General features: G+C 46.3%; 1 protein-coding gene across 10 annotated transcripts in view; it reads left to right on the top strand.

Moving 5' to 3' along the window:
• Nucleotides 1-19948, top strand: part of EPN2 (epsin 2) — a 92387-nt gene extending 72439 nt beyond the window's left edge. For 9 of the 10 annotated variants that reach the window (XM_079131688.1, XM_079131689.1, XM_079131686.1 and 6 more), the window contains 4 exons: nucleotides 11930-12103; nucleotides 12700-12786; nucleotides 15017-15232; nucleotides 17299-19948. In XM_079131688.1, coding sequence (XP_078987814.1) covers nucleotides 11930-12103; nucleotides 12700-12786; nucleotides 15017-15232; nucleotides 17299-17597 — 776 coding nt within the window. In that variant the 3' untranslated portion in view covers nucleotides 17598-19948. The remainder of the gene's footprint in view (nucleotides 1-11929; nucleotides 12104-12699; nucleotides 12787-15016; nucleotides 15233-17298) is intronic. The other variant, XM_079131691.1, reaches the window with a different exon arrangement.
• Nucleotides 19949-20452: the final 504 nt, after the last annotated feature.

Below are 20452 nucleotides of genomic sequence, written 5' to 3'. Positions count from 1 at the left end.
TGCAGTGTGAAGCAGGCAGCAGGGGAGGTTTGAGGGGAGAGGGGAGCATCCAGGTCACTCAGCCTGACCTTAACCTTGCTGAGTGCTTGAATTTGGTCCTGAAGGTGGTGTCAGCCCTTTGGCATTGCTGTTAACCCTGGTGACCACACAGAACCCTGTCCCCCCTTTGGTAGGCAGAATTATCCAGAGTTCTCACTCACTGAGCCAATTCCAGAGCTACTTGGAGGTTTGTTCTCATAGTTGATGTCCTGTGTGCTTGTGCACTAGGGAGCTTGTAGTAGTTGTGGTCTTGCCGAGCACACATAACAGTGTGAGGCAGGTCAGCTGGAGATGCACACAGGGTGTCCCAGAGACAGCAGACCCTTCCAAGACAGTTTCTTTGACTTTATTTTTAAATTGGAAGAATGTCACACATTGGTCAAACAGTGGCCACTTTGTTGTGGATGGGATGTTTTGGGGAAAGACTATTCAGTCCCTTTCAGGGTTGTGTGATGGTTCATTGAGTGAGTACCTGGAAGAAAGTGCACCCACCTAGAGCAGGTAGGTTCAGGAAAGTTGCATTCTGGTGGTGGAGTGAGAGGGAGACTTGGCTTTCACACTTTATTTGTGCCTTCAGTCAGTTTGTTTACCAGGGATGAGTTCTACTTGGTCAGAGGAGACAAAGCAGCAGTAATTTTTAAAGGACCAATTTATGCCCTGTCCTTTTGTCAGCTGGTGAACAGGTCCGTGTCCTGGACTGGATCCTTGAAGTCCAACTGTGGAGTCTCCCTGGTGGGTGTGGATAGTACCACCTCCACGATGGGAAGCTAGAAGTATGCCAGGCTGCCAGATGCTGGGGGAGGAAGGGCCACTGAGGAGAGGCACTGAGTATCCTGTGGGAATGTGCCTGGGGATGGCTTTTCAGTTTCTAAAAAATTGAGATAAAATTCACCATTTTAGCCATTTTAAAGTAGACAACTCAGTAACTTCTAGTGTATACACAGTGTTGTATACTTACCACTACTCTGTAATTCTAGAATGTTATATCACCCCAGAAAGAAACCCCATACTCAGTCCCTGGCAGCCAGCAACCTGGTTTCTGTCTTCAAGGATTCGCCTATTCTGAACATTTCATATGAATGGAATCATACAACATGTGATCTTCTGTGGCTTTCTTTTATTTAGCATGCTTTTGAGGTCCATCCATGTTGTAGCATATGGCAGTCCTTTATTCCTTTTTATGGTTGAATGATATTCCATTGTATGACTGTGCCACATTTTGTTTAACCATTCAGGAACTGATGGATATTTGGGTTGTTTCTGCTTTCTGGCAATTGTGAATTCAGAATTTGAAAGAGAAGATTGAAATCTGAATTTTTGGAATCTATTAATGTTTAAATGTTGGTAGTGATTTTAAAATACTAAAAACATGGTTGGGGTTAGTCAAAATCTCTCTTGAGTGTTGCCACATGGAGCTTTTGTTTGCTTGTTTGCCATTTCTTGCTACTTGCCCACTCAGGGCCTTCTTGGTTCTGAGTACTTGGGAAAAGGAAACAGACTACCAAAGCTCAGAGAGGCTATTCATTTCTCTGGGGTCACACAGCAAATTAGATGCAGGCTTAATGCTTATGGTATCACATCCTGGCCCTATCACACCATCCTGGATTGCCATAAAGTCCTTCTTTGGCCCTGGCATGTCCTGGAAAAGTCATGTCAAATTTCAGCATCAAGAGAGAGCCATTGTTAGAATGTGAACTTATCTGCTTTCTGTTTTTCTCTGGCATTATATTTTTACTCAGCTGAGGCCATATGATCAGTATAATTTTTTGTGTACATATATACATTTATGCACACATTTTTTTCCTACAGCTTGTACTGTGTGCCATGAGCATTTCCAGGCACTATGAGAAAATCTAAATAATGTGGCACTAATAAGGCATTGCATGGCTATGCCATAATTCCCTCAGTGTTGTGGAGAGCTGGTTTTGTAGTCCCAACTCTGCTTTCAACAGAAAAAGACACTACAACACAGCATTCTTGGAGGACTTCTCAGAGGCTGTGCTACCAGAGCAGAACAGCCTCAGCCAGCTCCAGGTTCAGGGCTGTGTGTTCACAGGTGGTTTGCTTTGCTCCTTGTGCCAGCGACCCAGCTCCAGAATAGAAGTGTGGTTGGATTTACTATCCAACCTCTGGTAAAATCCAGTCATGTGCATTTTCATGCCCCTCCCCCATCACTTAGTCCTGAGATGCATTCATAAATTAGAAAGATTAGATTCTCGTTCCCATGGCACTGTGAGCCGCACCCTCTGGATGAAAGAAACACTTTTGAAAGCCACCATTTGTCCATCTTTTTTTTTTTTTTTTTTTTTTTTTTTTTTTTTTTTTTTTTCCTTTATCCCTTGCCATACTAGGAATCAAAACCAGGGCTCATGTATGCTAGGCAGGCACTCTACCACTGAGCTATATCCCTGGCTCCTTGAAAGCCACCATTTGTAGTGGGCCCTGTCATTACCAGTTTTTTCCAAGTGCAGCACAGGGGCTGCTGGGCCAAGTGGCCTTGGGAGGAAATGCTAAGGGCCAAGAGGAGGGAAATTGAAGCCTGCCAGGTCAGCAGGGCACTTCCGCCTTTCTTCTAGACACACAAAGCAGCCACCTGGTCTGAGGAGGCCTCACAGCCTGGTGATTCAGAAGGCTTGGCCAGCCTGGGCTCCCTCTCTGCCCACCCCACTGTCCACCACCCTGACTGGGACAGAGCCCTGTCTTCCGCCCCAGTAGCAGCAGGTGGTGCTGCTGGCTTCTTGGTGACCCCTACATGACTATAACTGCCTCCCTGTGCACATGAATATTCATCTGTGAGACTTGGATGCACCGGGCTGGTGGGATGTTGCTCCCTGTGAATGGACTCCACAGAGGAGGAGGCCGGAAGCAGCTTGACCTGTGTTCCATCCTCCTTTCATTCACTGGAGCTTTCAACAAGAATTTATTTATTGGGTGTATGGCATGGCCTGGACCTCACAGAGGCTGTGAGGCTGAGAGCACAGAGGAGCCTTGCACTGGCTCTACTGTCCATTCATGGAGGAGGAGCCTCCTCAAGCCAGCAGTGTTCCCTGGGGGGCCAGCTGGACCCTGGCCTCCATGCTCACTGCTTTCCCTCAGAAGGAGGAGGGAGTGTTATCTGTCCCCTGCCACCTTTGAAGAAAGTATCACTGGCCACAGAACCATTTACCTGTGTCCAGTGGTACTTTGCTCATTTTGCATAATCTAAATTGAACCCAGAAGCCTTCACAGTGTTCAATACTTCTGTGTCCCTAGTGTCATTTGCAGAATGGAAGCCTGATAAAGCTTATCCAGGCTAAGCTGCTTATCCATGGTGATCTGGTGATTTGGGGGTGTCCAGGATTTGAACCAAGTACATATATCATTCCATGTCCGAAACTCCTTGAGCTGTGAGACTTTTCCTGCAAGCAGTGGAGTGGGAGTTCCTTCTGAGGCTGAGCTTGTTGAGTTCAACAGTATGCATTGCCTAGGTTACTGGACCTTAAAATTTGGCCATTCCAGCAGCAGGTTCTAAAGGGAAAGCAGACAGAGCCATGGGAACTAACTGCAAGTGTCAGAGGAGGCTTCTAGAAAAATTGCAGGGTGGATTGCATGCAGAGTGGTCCCTTCACATGAAAACCTTGCCTCTGAGTCCAGGTGGGCAGGAGCTTCACACACTGATGACTCATGGAGAGAGCACTATGTCCATTTGGTGCACATATGCATCATAGCGTTCAGGGTGGGGTTTTTCCAGAAATGTTAAAGCACTTTGTTTTAACTCTTAAAGATATAAGCCCCTATCAGTTTTGGGGAAACTGTATGTTTAGATCATAATTGTCCAATAGTATGTCCAGATGGAAAAACAGATTCTACTTTTGCATATGCACACCTGCTGGGGGCTCAAGGTGGAACTGAGGACCCAGGCTGGTGGGCATGGCCTAGGAGAGTTCCAAGACCTGTCTGGAGCTAACATCAGCCTGGGTCCCTCAGCTACCTAATTTTTGTATTGTGTCTCATTGTCTCCCTGCAAAACTCCTGTTTATTCTTTAAGATGTGGCTTAGATGTTCCTCCCCAGGAAGACAGGGTCACCTTGTCTTCTGGCCCCCTCCTGTCCTGTTCACTGGTTACTGGCTGCCCAGGGTCTGCAGGCTGGTGCAGTGGCTTGCCTCTGTATTTCTTTCACAGACAGGGACTGTCCTGGGGCTGGGGTTTTGGAATGCTGGACACATATGACTTGAGTAGAGCAAGGTGACTGTAGGGAGGGGATCAAATTTCTCCAAGAGATTACGAGGACAGCCATGGTTGAGAAACACTGGTTTAGTGCCCCCAAGCACCATGTTAGTGAAGACCTTTGTAAATCCCCCATTTAGACTGTCAGTACAGAGATGGGGGGCAGCTCTCATCAGATATATAACCAGAATCTGCTAGAATTGGTCAGTGTTGGTCACTGATGGTTTAGAGCAGATGAAATGCAAAAACCTCTTCTCACCCTGAGACCCAGACTTCTCTCAGTTCTTTGTTACTTCCCTCCAATTTCTGGTTAGATCTGGTGTTCACTCAGTTTTTAGTGTGTGCAAAGCAGCCCCTCAGCCCCTGTTCTTATGGAGCGCACACTCTAATGGGGACAGTAAAATCCTTCTCTAAGCAAGAATGGGTGTTGGGGGGTGGGGATGTTGCTCCATAGTAGAGCTCTTGCCTGCATGAATGAGGCCCTGGGTTCCATCCTCGGTACTGAACACACACACACACACACACACACACACACACACACACACACACAAAGGATGGGTGTGAGTGCTCTGTAGCGGGCTCCAAATGTTTAGGGTGGGGGACCATGTGGTGGGATGGCATGGAGGCTGCAGGGTGGGGCCGTACCTTCCTTGCCAGGCCCCACTCAAAATGTGTCAGGAGAGGCAGTCAGCTTTAGGAGCCAGGTGCCAGGTAGCTGTGTCTTCAGACCAATAAGCTCATCCAGATTCAGATCTGCTTGACTCCACTGTCCCCCAAAACCTACTTCACCCCTCTGCCCACCTGTGGCCTCAGGAGGTCACATTCTGCTCTGCTGCAAGCATAGTGACTGTCTTGAGTGCCCTCCTGGCCACACAGCCTTGAAGATAAAGATCTTTCTGCAGCCCACATACCACTTAAGGGGTTGGGGTTAACTTTAGCCCACAAGAACCCTCCCCAATTGCCAGTGCAATGTCTCTTCCCCTCAGAGAGGGAGTAGGTGAGGGAGAATTCTTCCAAGGATCGTCTCCTCGCAGGAGATGGGTGTGTGGGGGCTGAAAGCAATCAGGGCTTGTCCCCTGACAGAGGCTAGTGTAGGGAAAGGGCAGCAACTGTCTGATTGCAGGAGGGATGCTGCTGTGTGTGATCAGGGCTACAAAGGCAGCTGAGGCTCTCACCTATAATCTCGTGCACAGCCCAGTTGAGAGAATGTGGGGCTCACAGCAGACTCTCCTTCCCCTGTGGTCCTATAGGTGCTAGTGAGCAGTGAAGAGGAACAAGTTGTGCTAATGTTCCTTGGCTCACAGGTGGCATTCTTTGTCCTCTGTTGTATCACAGGCAGTTCTGAAGACACTTCACATGGCTCTTCTGGCTTACAGCCCACCTCTCTCCTTGATGAGCCATTTCTATCACATTATCTTTCTCCAATCAGGAAAGAGAGCCAAAAGTCCCACTAGTTGCCCTCTTGGGGAGTAGAGTGAGGGCCAGTCCCATCAGTTTGATTCCAGCAAGAACCAGGTTCAGTTTCTTAAAAAGCTCTTCATCATGTCAGGCAGAAGTGGACAATTGGAAAACAATTTCAGTCCTGAGGGAGGTGGTTCTGCACAGAACACTGGAAGACTTTTTGTCAAGGTTCAGAAGGAGCTTCTAGAGGGAGATAGGTGCTTCTGGAGCCTATGGAAGAGGTGGTACGCTCTGGGCAGCAGCAACGAAGTAGGAGTTGGCAGGCAATGAGGAGATGAAAGTTGACCATGGAGTGTTGGCAGGGAAGCTTGCACATGGATGTGCCCTACCCTTGGCTGTCTTGAGCTCATGGGTGTGGTCACACCGGCAAGCCTGGGGAGGAGTGAAGGCAGCATTCTCTTCCTCACTCCCTGCACAGTTTGCCAGTTGATCCAGCCAAAAGTTAAAAGAGATAGTCGAACAGTGGCTGGGATGGTTTCATAGACCCAGAGAAAAGCCCTTTGGCATTTTGGAAACTTGAAAACTTGGTAAGATGACTAGTAGTGGGTTCATCTTCATGAAAGCCAAGGAGTCTTCTGCCACATAGGAGCAGTGATGCTAGGGCTGATAAGGAGCACGTCTTGAGATGGGAATCCAGGGAGTTGAGTCTTCTCCAAGCTCAGAATGTTTCCCTGATCCTAAGATGGGGGTGTGGTCCCTGCATCTCTCATTGGCCCTCTCTGAGCCTTGGCTTAGCCAAGTTGTCCCAGGCTAGAGTTACCTTTCACTCCAAGGAGTTCACAGTTAAGGAGAGGCCCACAGTTAAATAAGGAGATTTGGTGCTGTATGATAGTGGAAGATTCCAGAGGAGTCAGGGAACACAGGAAGAAAAAGTAGAAGGTAGAGGGCAAGGGAAGCCGGAAGAGCAGGTGGATAGCTGCCTTCATTGTATTGGGGAGCAGTGGGGAATCAGTGTGATTGGGCAAGCAGTGGAGGAAGTGAGGATGTCTAACTTGCATCTGTTTGGAATTCCAGAAGAGATAATGTTTGAGAAGATAATAACTGAGGGCTTTCAAGAATTGTGGAAAGGGGCTTCTCAGATTCAGAAAGTTAGTGGATCCCCACCCAGGCTTATCACTGGGACACGGTAAAGAAAGAGAGTACCTAAGTTACCCAGAGAAAGTGGGCTGTCCAGTAGGAAGGAACACAGTTAAATGACAGCCAGCCCGTGACAGACACAGAAGACAGTGGAAGTGTCCTCATTGTGCTGCAAGAAACACAGTTGACCTAGACATCCATTCCTAACAAAGTCATCTTTCTGAGGATCATGGTGAAAAAATGTCTTCTAAATTTGAAAACAACTACAAAAAAAAAAAAAAAAAAAAAAAAGTCAACCTCCAGAATTCTGTATTTGACGAAGGTGAAATGATGGTACCTCCTGGTGAATTCTCAGAGAATGTATCATCAGCTTACCCTCAGCACAGAGACTCTGAGGAAAGTTCTTCAGGCTAACAGTAAAGAAAACCAGATTAGAAAGTTAGATCTAGGATGCAATGAAGAGTGTTGGAAAAGGGAAATAATGCAGGAGAGTATTTTAAAAGTAATAAAAATGTCTGGTTACAGCACACACCTGTAATCTCAGCTGCTCAGGATGCTGGGGCAGGAGGATCACAAATTTAAGGCCAGCTTGGGTAACTTAGTGGAAATCCAGTCTAAAAATAAAAAGGAACTGTAGCTCAGTGGTAGGGCATCACTGGGTTCAATCCCCAGTACCACCCTCCAACACCCCCAAATTGTAACCAGGCACAGTGGCACATGCCTATAATCTCAGCTACTAGGGAGACTGAAGCAGGAGGTTTGCAAGTTCTAGGATAGCCCCAACAATTTAGCAGAATCCTGTCTCAAAAGGACTGGGGATGTAGCTTAGGGGTAAAGTACACCTGAGTTCAGTCTGCAGTTCTAAAAATAAAGGCAATGAGTGGTACATCTTATGAACTGATGAATTTATTGTTCCCCACAATTGGAGAATACACATTCTTTGTAGTCACATGTAAGATAACTTGCAAATTTTTAAAAATTTGGGATCTTGTGGTATACATTTTCTGATCACAAAGTACTTTAAAAGCACGTTAAAAATCCACAACAAAAGGTGAGTAGAAAAACACCATATGCTAGTACATTCTTTTTTTTTTTTTTTTTTTGAGAATAAAACTTTATTAACACTGTTCCCCAAATATTAAATTTATACCTCTATTCTACTGATCTTCCTTTCATTAGTCTATTGATTTATTTTTGATTGGTTCTTTTCTACTTATATGTAAAGGTGCATATAGCATGATTTTTAAAAATGCATCCCACATTTCCTCCCCTTTCCCATTCCTCTTGTCTCCCACTTGATCTTCTGTTTTACTGATCTTCCCTATGTCTTTATGATATCTGGTCCTCCCCTCCTGCGATCCTAGTTTCCACATATGAGAGATTTCCTGAGACTGGCTTATTTCACTTAGCATGATGTTTTCCATTTCCATCCATTTACCAGCAAATGCCATAATTTCATTCTTTTTTATGGCAGAGTAAAACTCTATTGTGTATATATACCACATTTTCATAATCCATTCTCTACTAACAGGCATCTGGGTTGATTCCATACTTTGGCTGTTGTGAATTGTGCTGCTATACACATTGAAGTAGCTGTATTACTCGAGTATGCTGATTTTAGTTCTTTTGGGTAAATACCAAGGAGTGGGATAGCTGTGTGGTGGTTCCATTCCTAGTTTTTTGAGGAATCTCCATCCTGCTTTCCAGGGTGGTGTACTAGTCTGCAGTCCCACCAGCAATGTATGAGTGTACTTTTCCCTCAGCCTCCTCACCAGCATTCATTATTGTTTGTGTTCTTGATAATTGTCATTCTGACTGAAGTGAGAAGAAATCTTAAAGACTTCTATATTTTTGACTGAAAGAAGAAACTATAGTGAAATTCAGAAATATTTAGAACCAAATAGTTTATACATTTTCATAACAGAATTTTGGGGACAATTTAAGCAATAATAAGAGAAAAATTTACAGCTTTAAGTGTTCACATTAGTTATAAAGAAAGGTACAAAATTAATGACGATACAGTGACACTGCACCAAAATAAAACGAAGGAAGGGGGTCACAAAGAGAACAGAAATTAATGAAATAGATCATAAACACATAATAGTATCCAGAGACAAGTTGGCAATTGCAAAGTAATAAAATAGGTCAATCTCTGGTAGGATTAATTTTATAAAAATAGAAACGGCACAAACAGGGATGAAACAACATAACCGCGCCACTGACAAAAGTTAATATATAGCAGAAGTCTATCCAGTCAACTCTGTGCTTACAAATCAAAAACCTTAGATATGGATAAAATAAAAAAGAAAACTTGGCAAAACAGACTGAAGAATAATCGAAAAACTAAATAGAGATAGCCCTATCATCATGAAAGTAATTCTGTCAGTACTTAAAACCCCCACATCCCCAAATTCAACCAGAGAGCTATATAGGCAAATTCTAACACCATGAAAGAACAGGAAAATAGGGAATGTTCCTGTACATTTTATGAGACTGGCATAATCTTAACAAAATCAGATAGTAGTGTGAGACCAAACATTTCAGGCCAGTTTCACTTATGAATCTTGATGCATAAATTCTAAGGAAAGATTGCAAAACCAGGAAAACATTTAAAAATAAAAAGATGAAGTACATCATGAAAAACTTGGTTTGTAAGAACTGAGTGAATGCTGAGTGTGGTGGTACACACCTGTAATCCCAGAGTCTTGGGAGGCTGAGACAGGAGGATTGCAAATTCAGGGACAGCCTCAGCTTAGCAAGACCCTGTCTCCCCCGCCCCCACCAAAAAAGGACTATAGCTGTGTCTCAATGGTTAAATGCCCCTAAATTCAATCCCCAGTACTAAAAAAAGAACCTGAGTCATTGGAAAACTTACTGATGTACCATATTAGCAGATTAAAAGAGAAAAATCTTGTGATGATCTTAATAAAGGCAGAAACAATTTAATAGCATTTCATCAGCCATTTATTGAGAAAAATTCTTGGCAAATGGAACATTGGGGAGCTTTCACAACCTGATAAAGCACTTCTAAAAGGAGAAAAGACTATAACTAACATGATACTTCATGCTAAAATGTTGAAATTGATCCTGTAAGATCAAAAGCAAGTCCACGGATATCAGGGATCAGCCCCACTACTTTATGTTGCTTCTACTCAGTGCAGTAAAACAAAGAGAAAACTTGTAAAGGATAAGAAAGAAGATGGTAGACTGTCAAACTTTGCAGATAATATTAAAAAATTTGGGAGATAATTAGGATTAAGAGTTATTAGTATTAGAATCAATAATCAAAATAACTTAATTGTTAGAATTAAGAGTTTAGCAGGATTGTTAGATCCAAGGACAATATACAAATTAAGGGTTTTTTGCATAATAATAAATAGATTATGAAAATTTACCAAGGTTATATAAATATTTTATGGGGATAGAGGATAAATTTTTTAAGAATTAAATTGCATGAAAATATTAAAGATTTAAGTAAACAAATCAATCCTTGATTTTGGTTTTAAAAACTTGATATTATTATAACACTTCTCCCCAGATTTATCTGTCATGTAGTGCAGTTCTTATCAAAGTCCCAAGCAGGTTTTAATCTGTGCTGCTGGGATGAATCAGTAAGGCAAAATGACCCTAAAGGAAGGTGGAGGAACACTTGAACAAACACCTTATTAGAGGAATCATGAATGACACATGGACATAAATGGATGCATAACTTTTTTAAGGAGTAAGGAAGTGCAAGTCAAAACCACTGTAAGGGCTTGGGATAACTCAATTGGTAGAGCACTTGCCTAGCATTCGTGAGCCCCTGAATTCAATCCCTGGCACCACAAAACAAACAGAAAACCCTACTGTAAAGTAGCTTCACACTTACCAGACTGGCACAAATGAAAAAGTAAATAATGCTTACCAAAGTGACTGTGAGCTGCCAGGTAGTAGGACTTGTGTTCCCTGTTAAAAGAGGTGTAGACTTGAACAACCATTGTGGAAATGCTTTCAGCATCACCAAGTGACGGTGAAGGAACCCTGTGACCCAGCACTTGTGCATGTGTTAAGAGGATATGAATAAGAGCAGCCGCAGACCAAACCAAAACAAAGTCAAGCCAGTGTCCAACAGAATAATTAACTGTGGCTTTTTTTCTTTTTAGAAAGAAATACTATACAGCACTAAGATGACAAATTTTAGCTACACCTCAACACAGATAAATATCCCAAATGTGAAGTGAACAAAGCCAGCCACAAAAGAACATGTTTTTCTATTAATATAAAGTTTAGAAAGTAGGCACAACTAAGCAGCATATTGTTTAAAAGTATCCCTAATTATAAACTAGAAGGAAAAGAGAGTGCCTAATATACATTTCACAATGAGCTGGGTGGGGGTATAACTTTGTGGTGACGGTAGTGTTTAAACATTTGTTGTGGTATTCCACTGTGAGAGAGGTGACATGGGATTTAGTTCACATGTATGCACACATGCACAAGCACAGGTGCATCTGCACATGACAGGACTGATACTGAACATTAGATGCACACAGGGCTTTTCTATTTTAAAAACAGGCAGTTGTGACCTATTAACTCAATTTTATCACTCACAATTTGAAAACATCTAATGGTTTTAGCTGGTGGTACCTAACTGTTTGGTGTACTTCTTAATTCAGTACTCATCTTATACCTTTTAAGAAGCAGAAACCATTCAAAGCACTTGGGAGAGGATGCCTTCAAGTGCCTCTGGAGAGCCAGGTCAAAGTGGGTGGCTCTGGGGCTCTTTGTAGGGGGAGCCTGGGTTCTGGGGAGATAGACTCCTATAGTTACCCATAGTCTATTGAGATTGGGTTGTCTCAGGGAGCCCCTTGCTTGCCCCGTGTGTGGCAGAGAATGTGCAGAGAGTCTTTCTCAGCTGTTCCTTCTCCAGTCCTTAGCAGGGGGTCTGTCCTAGATCTTCCCCACCCAGCACTTTCCCTCCCCAGGTGTTGGGTCCTGGACTCCAGCTCTGTCTAGCCTTGCTGTGTCTGGGAGAGTACCCTTTTGGTAGCTGCCTCACCTGGCACAGGGCACTGACCCAGGTGTGACCCACAGTATCCTTTGCCACTTACCCCAGCTGCTCAGAACTTTCTGAAGGCATCTCTGAGTCCTGACTCCACCTTTCTACAGGTACCAAGCCAGCTGCCTCTGTGGACCCATGGGGAGTGCCCACCACAGTCAGCACACACACTGTTCCCAAGAGCTCAGACCCCTGGGCAACTTCGCAACAGCCTGCCCCCAGTGCTGGGAAGACAACAGATGCCTGGGGTGCAGCCTCCGCCACCAAGCCCATACCTGCCTCGGGTGAGCGCCTCACTGCCAGAGTTCTGACAGCCTCCCCCCAGGAGCTTCATCTGACTCCTTGGCAGCTGCCCACTGGTCTGCTGCATTTGTTCCTCTGCCTGTGTTACACTGACCTTGGGTCCCGATCCCCAGATCCAAACACCCCAGTGTGAATGCGAGGTCACAGGCCCCTCTGTGTGCGTCACACCTTACTCCAGAGGGGCCATCCAAGAGGGTGTTGAGAGGTCTGCACTGCTCCCAGCCAAGGGTACTGTCCTTACCCTGGTGGACTGACCTTGGGCACTCCTTTGGACCACTTCTACAGAGCCGCTTCCAGTGTCCAGCCACAGCTTAAATGTGCCCACATCCTTATGTTTGGGGTGAGGACCACAGAAGCAGTGGCAAGTGTCCAGGCTCCCTTCTCCCTGCTGTTCCTCTCCCAGTCAGGTGACTGGAGTCCATTCTGTTTTTAGCTCTGGGTTCTAGTGCTGCCCTATGAGGTAGGGTAAACAGGGAGATGCCCCCCTGGCCTTCTCACCCTCTGGATGTACAGTGGGCAACTGCAGTGCTGCAGGGTCTTGTGAGGTCCCCACAGTCACTGGCTTCTGTCCCTCCAGGGTCCTTTGAGCTGTTCAGTAATTTCAATGGTACAATTAAAGACGACTTTTCTGAATTTGACAACCTCCGAACTTCAAAAAAATCAGGTAAGTAAAGGTAGTTTCCATAATATTCTGTGCATTTGACCAACTTCATTATTGCAGAAATAATAGCTTTTGAAATCTAGCAGCTTTATGCCTTTTCTCAGTACTTTGATCTTAAGAACCTAAGCATCTAATTCTAGGAATTCACACATTGACATTGGAAAGTCATGAGGAGGTTGAGGTTTTTCTCAACTTTTCCTCAAGTTGAGCCCTGTGTTCTGTGTCTTATCACCTCTCTCCCAAGGCTGTGACTCCTGTTAGCCAGAGCCCTTGGCTGCATGCAGGTATCCACTCTGGCCTCCCTGCCAGTGTGGGTCCATCCATCCTATCCACCTTCCTCCCACCAATCTTCCTGCTCCCCAGAGGTGTCTCCTTGGATATAAATGGGGACAGTCTCTGTCCACTTCCCCTCTGTGAAAGCTCCTGCCCAGGAGACCCTGATCCATTCCAGACCCAACTGGGCTGGGAGGGCATGGGGGTCAAGGTTGACCTGGAAGTTGCAGCAGGGGAGTCCTGGGGTGCACTCCCACATACTCTGTGTAAACTGAGGACAGAGCTAGGCAGCCTCTGTCCATATGGGTCCTTATCTTCTAGCTGCATACAACAACTTCTCTTCTTTCTCTTTTTTCCTTTGACTTTTCCCTTGCCCTGCACACTTCCTCATCCTCATCCTTCCTACCTTCCTCCACCTTTCCTTCTATTTAAGCCCCCCTCTCAGGTGCAGACCCTGGCCTGGCTGGGCCCTGGTCAAAGGTACAGCAACTCAATCCCACCCCTACTTCACCCCCTGGGATCTGGGGCTCCCAGCTAGGGACCTGAGGCAGCTCTAAAATCCTCTTGCTTTTTGCCTTCCTTTTTTTGCTACATTTTAACAAGATTGTGCCAGGCACAGTGGTACACACCTATAATCCCAGTGGCTCGGGAGACTGAGGCAGAAGGATTGCAAGTTCAAAGCCAGCCTCAGCAACTTAGTGAGACTCTGAGCAACCCAGGGAGAAATTTTTAGAAATCTTTAAAAATATTTTTTAAAAGGGCTGGAGATGTGACTCAGTGGTTAAGCACCCCTGGGTTAACCCCCAGTAAAAAAAAAAAAAAAAAAAAAAACAAGATCCTACAAGTCTGTGCAGGTATTACAGCCTATCCTGTCCTTGCCCACCTCCTCCCTCTGTGCCTCTGAGAAAGCTGCTTGGTTGTTGTTAGGTGTTGACTTTTAAATATTTATTCCCAATTGTAGAAGTATTCCTATTGTAGAAAACTTGGAAAAGTTTATGAAAAAAAATGAAAATCATCTATAATCATTCCACCTGTAACTCAGCCACTCTATTTCCCTCTGATATCTTTTTCTGAACTTAGTGGTCCTTTTCAAATCTACTATCAGAGTTGAGTTCTGCCCCTGCTTTCCTGAATTTTATAACAGATTGGAAACATTTTTTTCATGACTTTAAAATTTATTGGAAATAGTAATAAAATATATATACATATGTGGATATATTTACATATGTTTTTCTCTAAAGCTCAGTAATATTTTTATCAGTTTGGGGGAGGAAATTTTAGGTTGAATTCAGATTATTCTAATGTAAATAATTCTGTGCTGAACACCTTTATACTTAAAATCCTGGTTCACATTTTGCATTTTTTCCTTGGACTGAATTCCTAAAAGTGGAATGACTGAGCATGACCATTTTGGAGAACCCAAACCCTTGTCCAGGTGCATCCCATCATAGCAGTCACATGCCGCTGGCCTGTCTCAGCACACCCTCTGTTGGCTGAATTTTAAAACACAGTTTGCTTTCTTCTTACTCTCAAGAACTTCATGTTCCACTGTAGAAAATTTAGCAAATGAAATTATAAAGTGACATATTAAAAAATCAAATTATCTGTGCCTTGTCACTAACCAAAAATAACATCAATATTTTTTGAGGATTGTGCTATATGTACTGTTTTGTATCTTGCTTTTCCCACTTAACCATTTTGATAGTTTTCTTTGTTCCTCATTATTATTCTTCTGTGCCTATTGGACTATGTGGATGTATGGTTTCTTTAATGCCTATGATCGGCTGTGTCTCCATTTGCGGATGTTGGAAAGGCACTTCAATGAACACACTGTCTTGTGCACAGGGCATGTGTCCTGGGAGCTGAGGCACTGGGCATTGATGCTCATGGGGTTAGCAGCGTTAGGTGCATGGTCTTAGGCCCCTATGCTCACTTTACCACTTGTATCCCTGTCTTGCAGCTGAGTCTGTGGCCTCTCTGCCGTCCCAGAACAATGGAACTACAAGCCCTGACCCCTTTGAGTCTCAGCCCCTGACTGTTGCTTCAAGCAAGCCCAGCAGTGCCCGGAAAACACCCGAGTCTTTCCTGGGCCCCAATGCGGCCTTGGTGAACCTGGACTCACTTGTGACCAGGCCTGCCCCGGCAGCCCAGTCCCTCAACCCCTTCTTGGCCCCAGGTAGGCACATGTCTGGGTTGTATCCAGCTGTTTTGCCTGAGACTGGATGTGCTGCTGGCCTCTGAACCTGACTCTCTCAACTCTGGGACTCTTCCTGCCCTGCCCTACCTGTGGGCCCAACTTCCAGGAGCTGCCTGGCCAGTGACTGGGAGTTTCATCATGAACTCCAGGACCTGGGCTTACTGCCTCTTCTGCAGGGCCATATGGGGTGGGGCATGGAAGCTGCTGTTTAAAGCAGGGAGAATATGGGGAGGAAATAGTTCCTCCTCTTAGTTGAGAGGACTGAGTAGAAGCTACTCCTACTTAGTGCCCCTAGCAGGTAACCCTCAGGCAGGAGCCAGTATTAAGTCAGGTAGAGGCTGACAGGGTACTGGGGCAAAGAACAACCAAGATTTGCTGTCCAGTATACCCCCTTGAGAGGCGACTAACTTGGCCCTCTAGTATAAGCCAGCCTTGGGACCCAAGAACCCTCACCACCCCTGGTGTAGGATTCTGCTCTAAGTCTTCTTTGGGGCTCTGTGTTGGCTGCAGAACAGGCTTCTAGCTGCTTTATCCAGCATCCAGGGCCATTGCAACCTGTCTCTGGCCTCCGTAGACTGGCCCCACCCTCCTCTCTCTTATGGATACACCCCCTTGGCTCCACTGAGCTCTGTACTAGGACCCATCTTTACCTCTAGGCTGTGACTCACCAACCAATCGGCCTAGATCATACTCCCTTGTTTTCTCCAGTACCTAGTTCAAATGACTTCCTCTTCTAGGAAGTTCTTCTTCCCTCCTGCACAGATACATCTGTGCTTGGAGTTTCTGGGACCCACCCAGCCTGAGGTCCTCATGAATGAGGATATGGCCACAGAGGAAGGTGGCCCTGTGGGTGAAGCTAGGTTAGGACATGGGCTCCTCAGTCACTCTGAAGTGTGTCTGCCCAGGAAGGCTCCTGTCCCCTTTTGCCAGAGAGCCCCCAGAGGCCTGCAGGAGCTCCTGTGGATGATCATGTCCATCATCAGTTCTCTGTGAGCACCTTGTTGGGGCCTTGAGGCAGCTTTGCCATCTGAAACCCATCTGGGATCTGGGAGCTATCAGCAAGATACTGAAGGTTTGGACAGCCCTGCTGGAATCCAGGGCCATTCTCTAGGCCATGCAGGTAGTCCTGGCTGTCATTTGTAGAGTCACATGGACCAAAGACATGGTCCTGGCTCTGTATTTGATCAGGGTCTACTGCTCTGCAGTCTGTTTTCTCTACTGTGAACCAGGAGTGACTTACAGAGCCCTCATTGCAGGCTCCGGGAGGAGGAGCTCATCTCCCCCAGTGTGGGTCAGAGAGCAACAGCCTTGTCTCCTGGGTGATGACTCAGGCTGCTCTTTGACAGGCATGCCTCCTTACTATGCTGGCTTGAACCAGGGTGAACACTCAGTGCCAGCAGAGTGATGTGTCTCAGCAAAGAATCACTAGATGTTTTGCTTGGAGCAGAACAGACTTCCTGGGGTGAGGGAGGTTTGAGGACTGGGTGATGCAGGGCTCTTCAACTTCTTGATGTCAGGACTTCCCTGAGCCTTCAAAGTGCTGGTAGGCAGGGCCCAAGGTGCCATGTGGGCACTGCAAGTCATGTGCTATAGTTTCTGCACTGCCCCTCTCTGTGTCCCCGTGCCAAACACACCCTTGTCTCTTCTACACATCTGTGGTCACAGCTGGGGAGACAGAATGAGGGAGCAGGCAGCTGTTTACTGCTGATGGTGTCCTGGGTGCCAGCCCTACAGAGGAGCTGGAGTCTCTGAGCCTGGTGTGTCCTAGAACTGCCTTGTTCAGCTCTGTGACCCCAGACAAGTCACAGGCTTCTCACAACTATAGTCCTCTCATCCCGTGTGATTCATGTAGTCAGCAGATGTTTGCTAGTGTCTCCTTTGGACTAAGCTAGTATTGTAATGGGCCCTGAGGGCATAGCAAGGAACAAAATACAAATCCTGACCTGGAGCTCAGAATCCTAAACATGAGCTGTCTGTGGAGGGTGGCTGTGCTGAATTGTACTCTCCTAACAGCTCAGTCCTTGTCCTTCTTGCTCTCTTCCCAGGTGCAGCCGCTGCCTCGGCCCCTGTCAACCCCTTCCAGGTGAACCAGCCCCAGCCACTCACATTGAACCAGCTGCGGGGGAGCCCTGTCCTGGGGAGCAGCACATCCTTCGGGCCTGGCTCAGGGGTGGAGCCCATGGCCGTGGCCCCTATGACCTCAGCAGCTCCACACCAAGCTCTGGGGGCTGGTGGCTCCTCTTTGACACCACTGGGCCCTGCAGCAATGAACATGGTGGGCAGTGTGGGCATTCCCCCTTCGGCAGCTCAGGCCACTGGCACAACCAACCCTTTCCTTCTCTAGTGCCCCAGGTTCTGGACCTCCCTGAGTGAATGCCTGGAGTACCCATGCCAGAGGACTCATAGCAGGGACTCTCGTTTGTGGGGTGGCGGCTGAGAGTGTGGAGTGTTAGGGCTTTTCAGTTCCAGCTTCCTGGTGAAAGGTTTGTCCTGTGGCCCCGACCCTTAGACTGAGCAGCACATAGCTGTCCATGCTGCCTGGAGCAGGCCTGCCCTCACCGCCTCCTCCCAAGTGCTCAGCTTCCAAGCTCCTCTGAGGTCTTGGACAAGGAAGCAAAGTCATCAGTGTTGCCCTGGCCCCGGCCTCAGCCCAAGGGTCTGGGTCACTGCCTAGCCCAGAACTTGGGACAGCTGCCTCATCTTTGCCCCCCACCCCCCAGCCCTAGGGGCACTTTAGGCTCTGTCCCTGAGGTAGATGGGATGAAGCACCACCCCATTCAACACTGACCTTGGGGGTAGTGGTTGTGCGTATTTTTATTTTTCTTTGACTCGTGTGTGAGTTCAAAGTAAACACCACCACCGTGGACAACTCTTAAATTAAATCCACTAGAGCGAGCTTTAAAACTAACCTGAGCATAACCCTGCCACATGGCTCTATGCTTGTACACGTTTGCACATATTTTGTTTAGTACAGTTTCATATTTGAGTTTGCAGAATTATCTAATAGTCTTTTTTTGGCTAATATTTTTATAATGTGGTTCTTATTTAACTGTCTAGTTTTGATAGAATTTACCAGGTCTGGCTGACTTAAGATCTTGGCACGTGTCATTTTAGTGGTTTAAGTCCTCTTATTTATGGTTTTAACTGTAAGAAAATTTAAAAAGGAAGAGATGTTTTGATGACAAAAATATGCCTTATGGAAAAACTAAAGCAAATTCTTTATAGGAGAAAGTATGAAAATTTGATTACACAAAAAAGATGTTTATTTAAAAAAAAAAAAAAAAACTCCAACAGCAACAAAAACTTGTAGCCTCCAGTTGCCTTTTCCTTTCTCTAACTCCCTTTTTTGGTGATATACAAAAACCAATTGACTCTCAGCCTTTTTGGCTAGCTCCAGAAAGAGGCTTTTATTTCTTAACCAATACGCCATCTTGAAAGTTGAAAAAAACTAACGTATGAATGTGACTCACCAGTTTTTATCAACTAATTCCTTTTTTAATTAAAGGCATGCAGGGATTTAGAGACTTCTGTTTACAGTGGGAATTGGAAGTGGTGAAATCGCCCTTAGCCTTTTGTCTTGCTCTCCTCTGACTCGTTCCACGCTCAGGTTAATGACAGGATCATGTCCCAGGGGTCCCTGGGGAACGGTCCCCAGGCTGAGATAGAGGTGAGGGACCAGGGCTGGCCCTGATCCATCTACCTGCCAACTCCAGGCACAGGTTGCAGACTGAGAAATAATCATCTCTTATTTTGGAGGTGAAGGAAAAAAACCATTCTCACACAGGATTGATTTTTAACAAACATGCACTAATATCTCCCACTCCCAACCTCCTACTGTCCTCACCCCATCCACCACTGTAAAGAAAAGTATTAAGTCCCAGATTACAAACAAGAAAAGACTTGCTTTTCCCCAGGAAAGGGATAGTCCCTTGAATCCTGTGTCCTGGCAACTTGCCTGGCAGATATTTCTGACTTGAGTCCCAGCTTGGACTTCTCACCTTCAGTTCTAAGGGCAGCCAACCACCTGCCAGCCCCTCTCTGGTTCCAGGAAGAGATCCCACCCTCAGCATCAGCAGGGGCGTGATCAATCTACAGTGGTCTCTGGGCTGCCAGGAGGCCACTCGAGCTCTGAAGACTGCCTGCTTAGGCCACTCTAGTTCCTCCCAGAACTCGAGGCTTAAGGCCGGCCTTGGTGCCTTTGCCACCCAGGAAGGCAGGTGGCTGGGCTTGTCCTGCCTGGGGAGTGTGGGAGGCACCATGAGATGCCGAGGCAGGGCGCCTGCCCAGGATGGTGCTCTCTCTCAAAAGGTGCAGGGCCTGGGCCAGCGTATAGGGTGGTACACCAGGCTGCTTGGGGTCAGTGATTCTTTTGTAATAAGACAACAGCCCCTCCTGATGTGACTGAGGCCCCAACATTAACAAGCCTCCAGGACACCCGAGAACAGCACCCCCAACCCCACCCCTGGCACAGGCCATCCTGAGTGCACGTTGTCCCTGTTACCCACTGCACTGATCATGAAGCCACCAGTTGCTGCCACGTGTGTTGCACACATGCTACTGTGCCCCCTCCTGATGAGCACCGTGGTGGAGGAAGTCACCCAGCCATTTCCCCGTGGGCCGGTGGCTGGTTTTGAACTTGTGTTGACTGTTGATACTTATTTACTGTATAAATATAATTTATCATTTGTATCATGATGCGGTTTCTGGCTGTGTCCTTCTGCCTTCCATCTTTGTCCATCCTGTGCCACAGAGGGCTGAGCAGGCCAGGGAGCCCATTTCTGCCCAGAAACAGCTTGGCCTATCATCAGTGAGGTCATCACCTAGTCCTAGTGCTCTTCTTGGGGAGGCCTGCCTTTCTGGGGTGCTGATAAAGTATGGTCTCAAGTCCTTTGCCCCTTTCTGCATCTGCCCCTTTGCACATTTGTCACAGTGGAGGCCTGTTTTGAGTGTGCCTGTTACAGGGCCTGGCTTTGATGTACCTTAGAGGCCTCCCAGAAGAAGCTGCCACCTCACCAGTTGGGGTAGACTTGTTTTGTGCCCAGAGGAGTGGGAAACTGGTGGTTAACATGTCATAGCTGGCCCTTGTCAACAAATACCTTATTCTTCCCACGCATAGACCAGAAGATTCCCTCCATCTGCATCCAGCAGGGTCTCTGGGGGATGCAGCACATTCTCCTGCAAGGCAGGCCCAGTCACAGA

Source organism: Sciurus vulgaris (assembly GCF_902686455.1).
Source record: "Sciurus vulgaris genome assembly, chromosome: 3".
In the NCBI taxonomy this organism is placed as follows: domain Eukaryota; kingdom Metazoa; phylum Chordata; class Mammalia; order Rodentia; family Sciuridae; genus Sciurus; species Sciurus vulgaris.
Note: the sequence above shows the minus strand (reverse complement) of the source record. Positions and strands in the feature narration are given on the sequence as shown.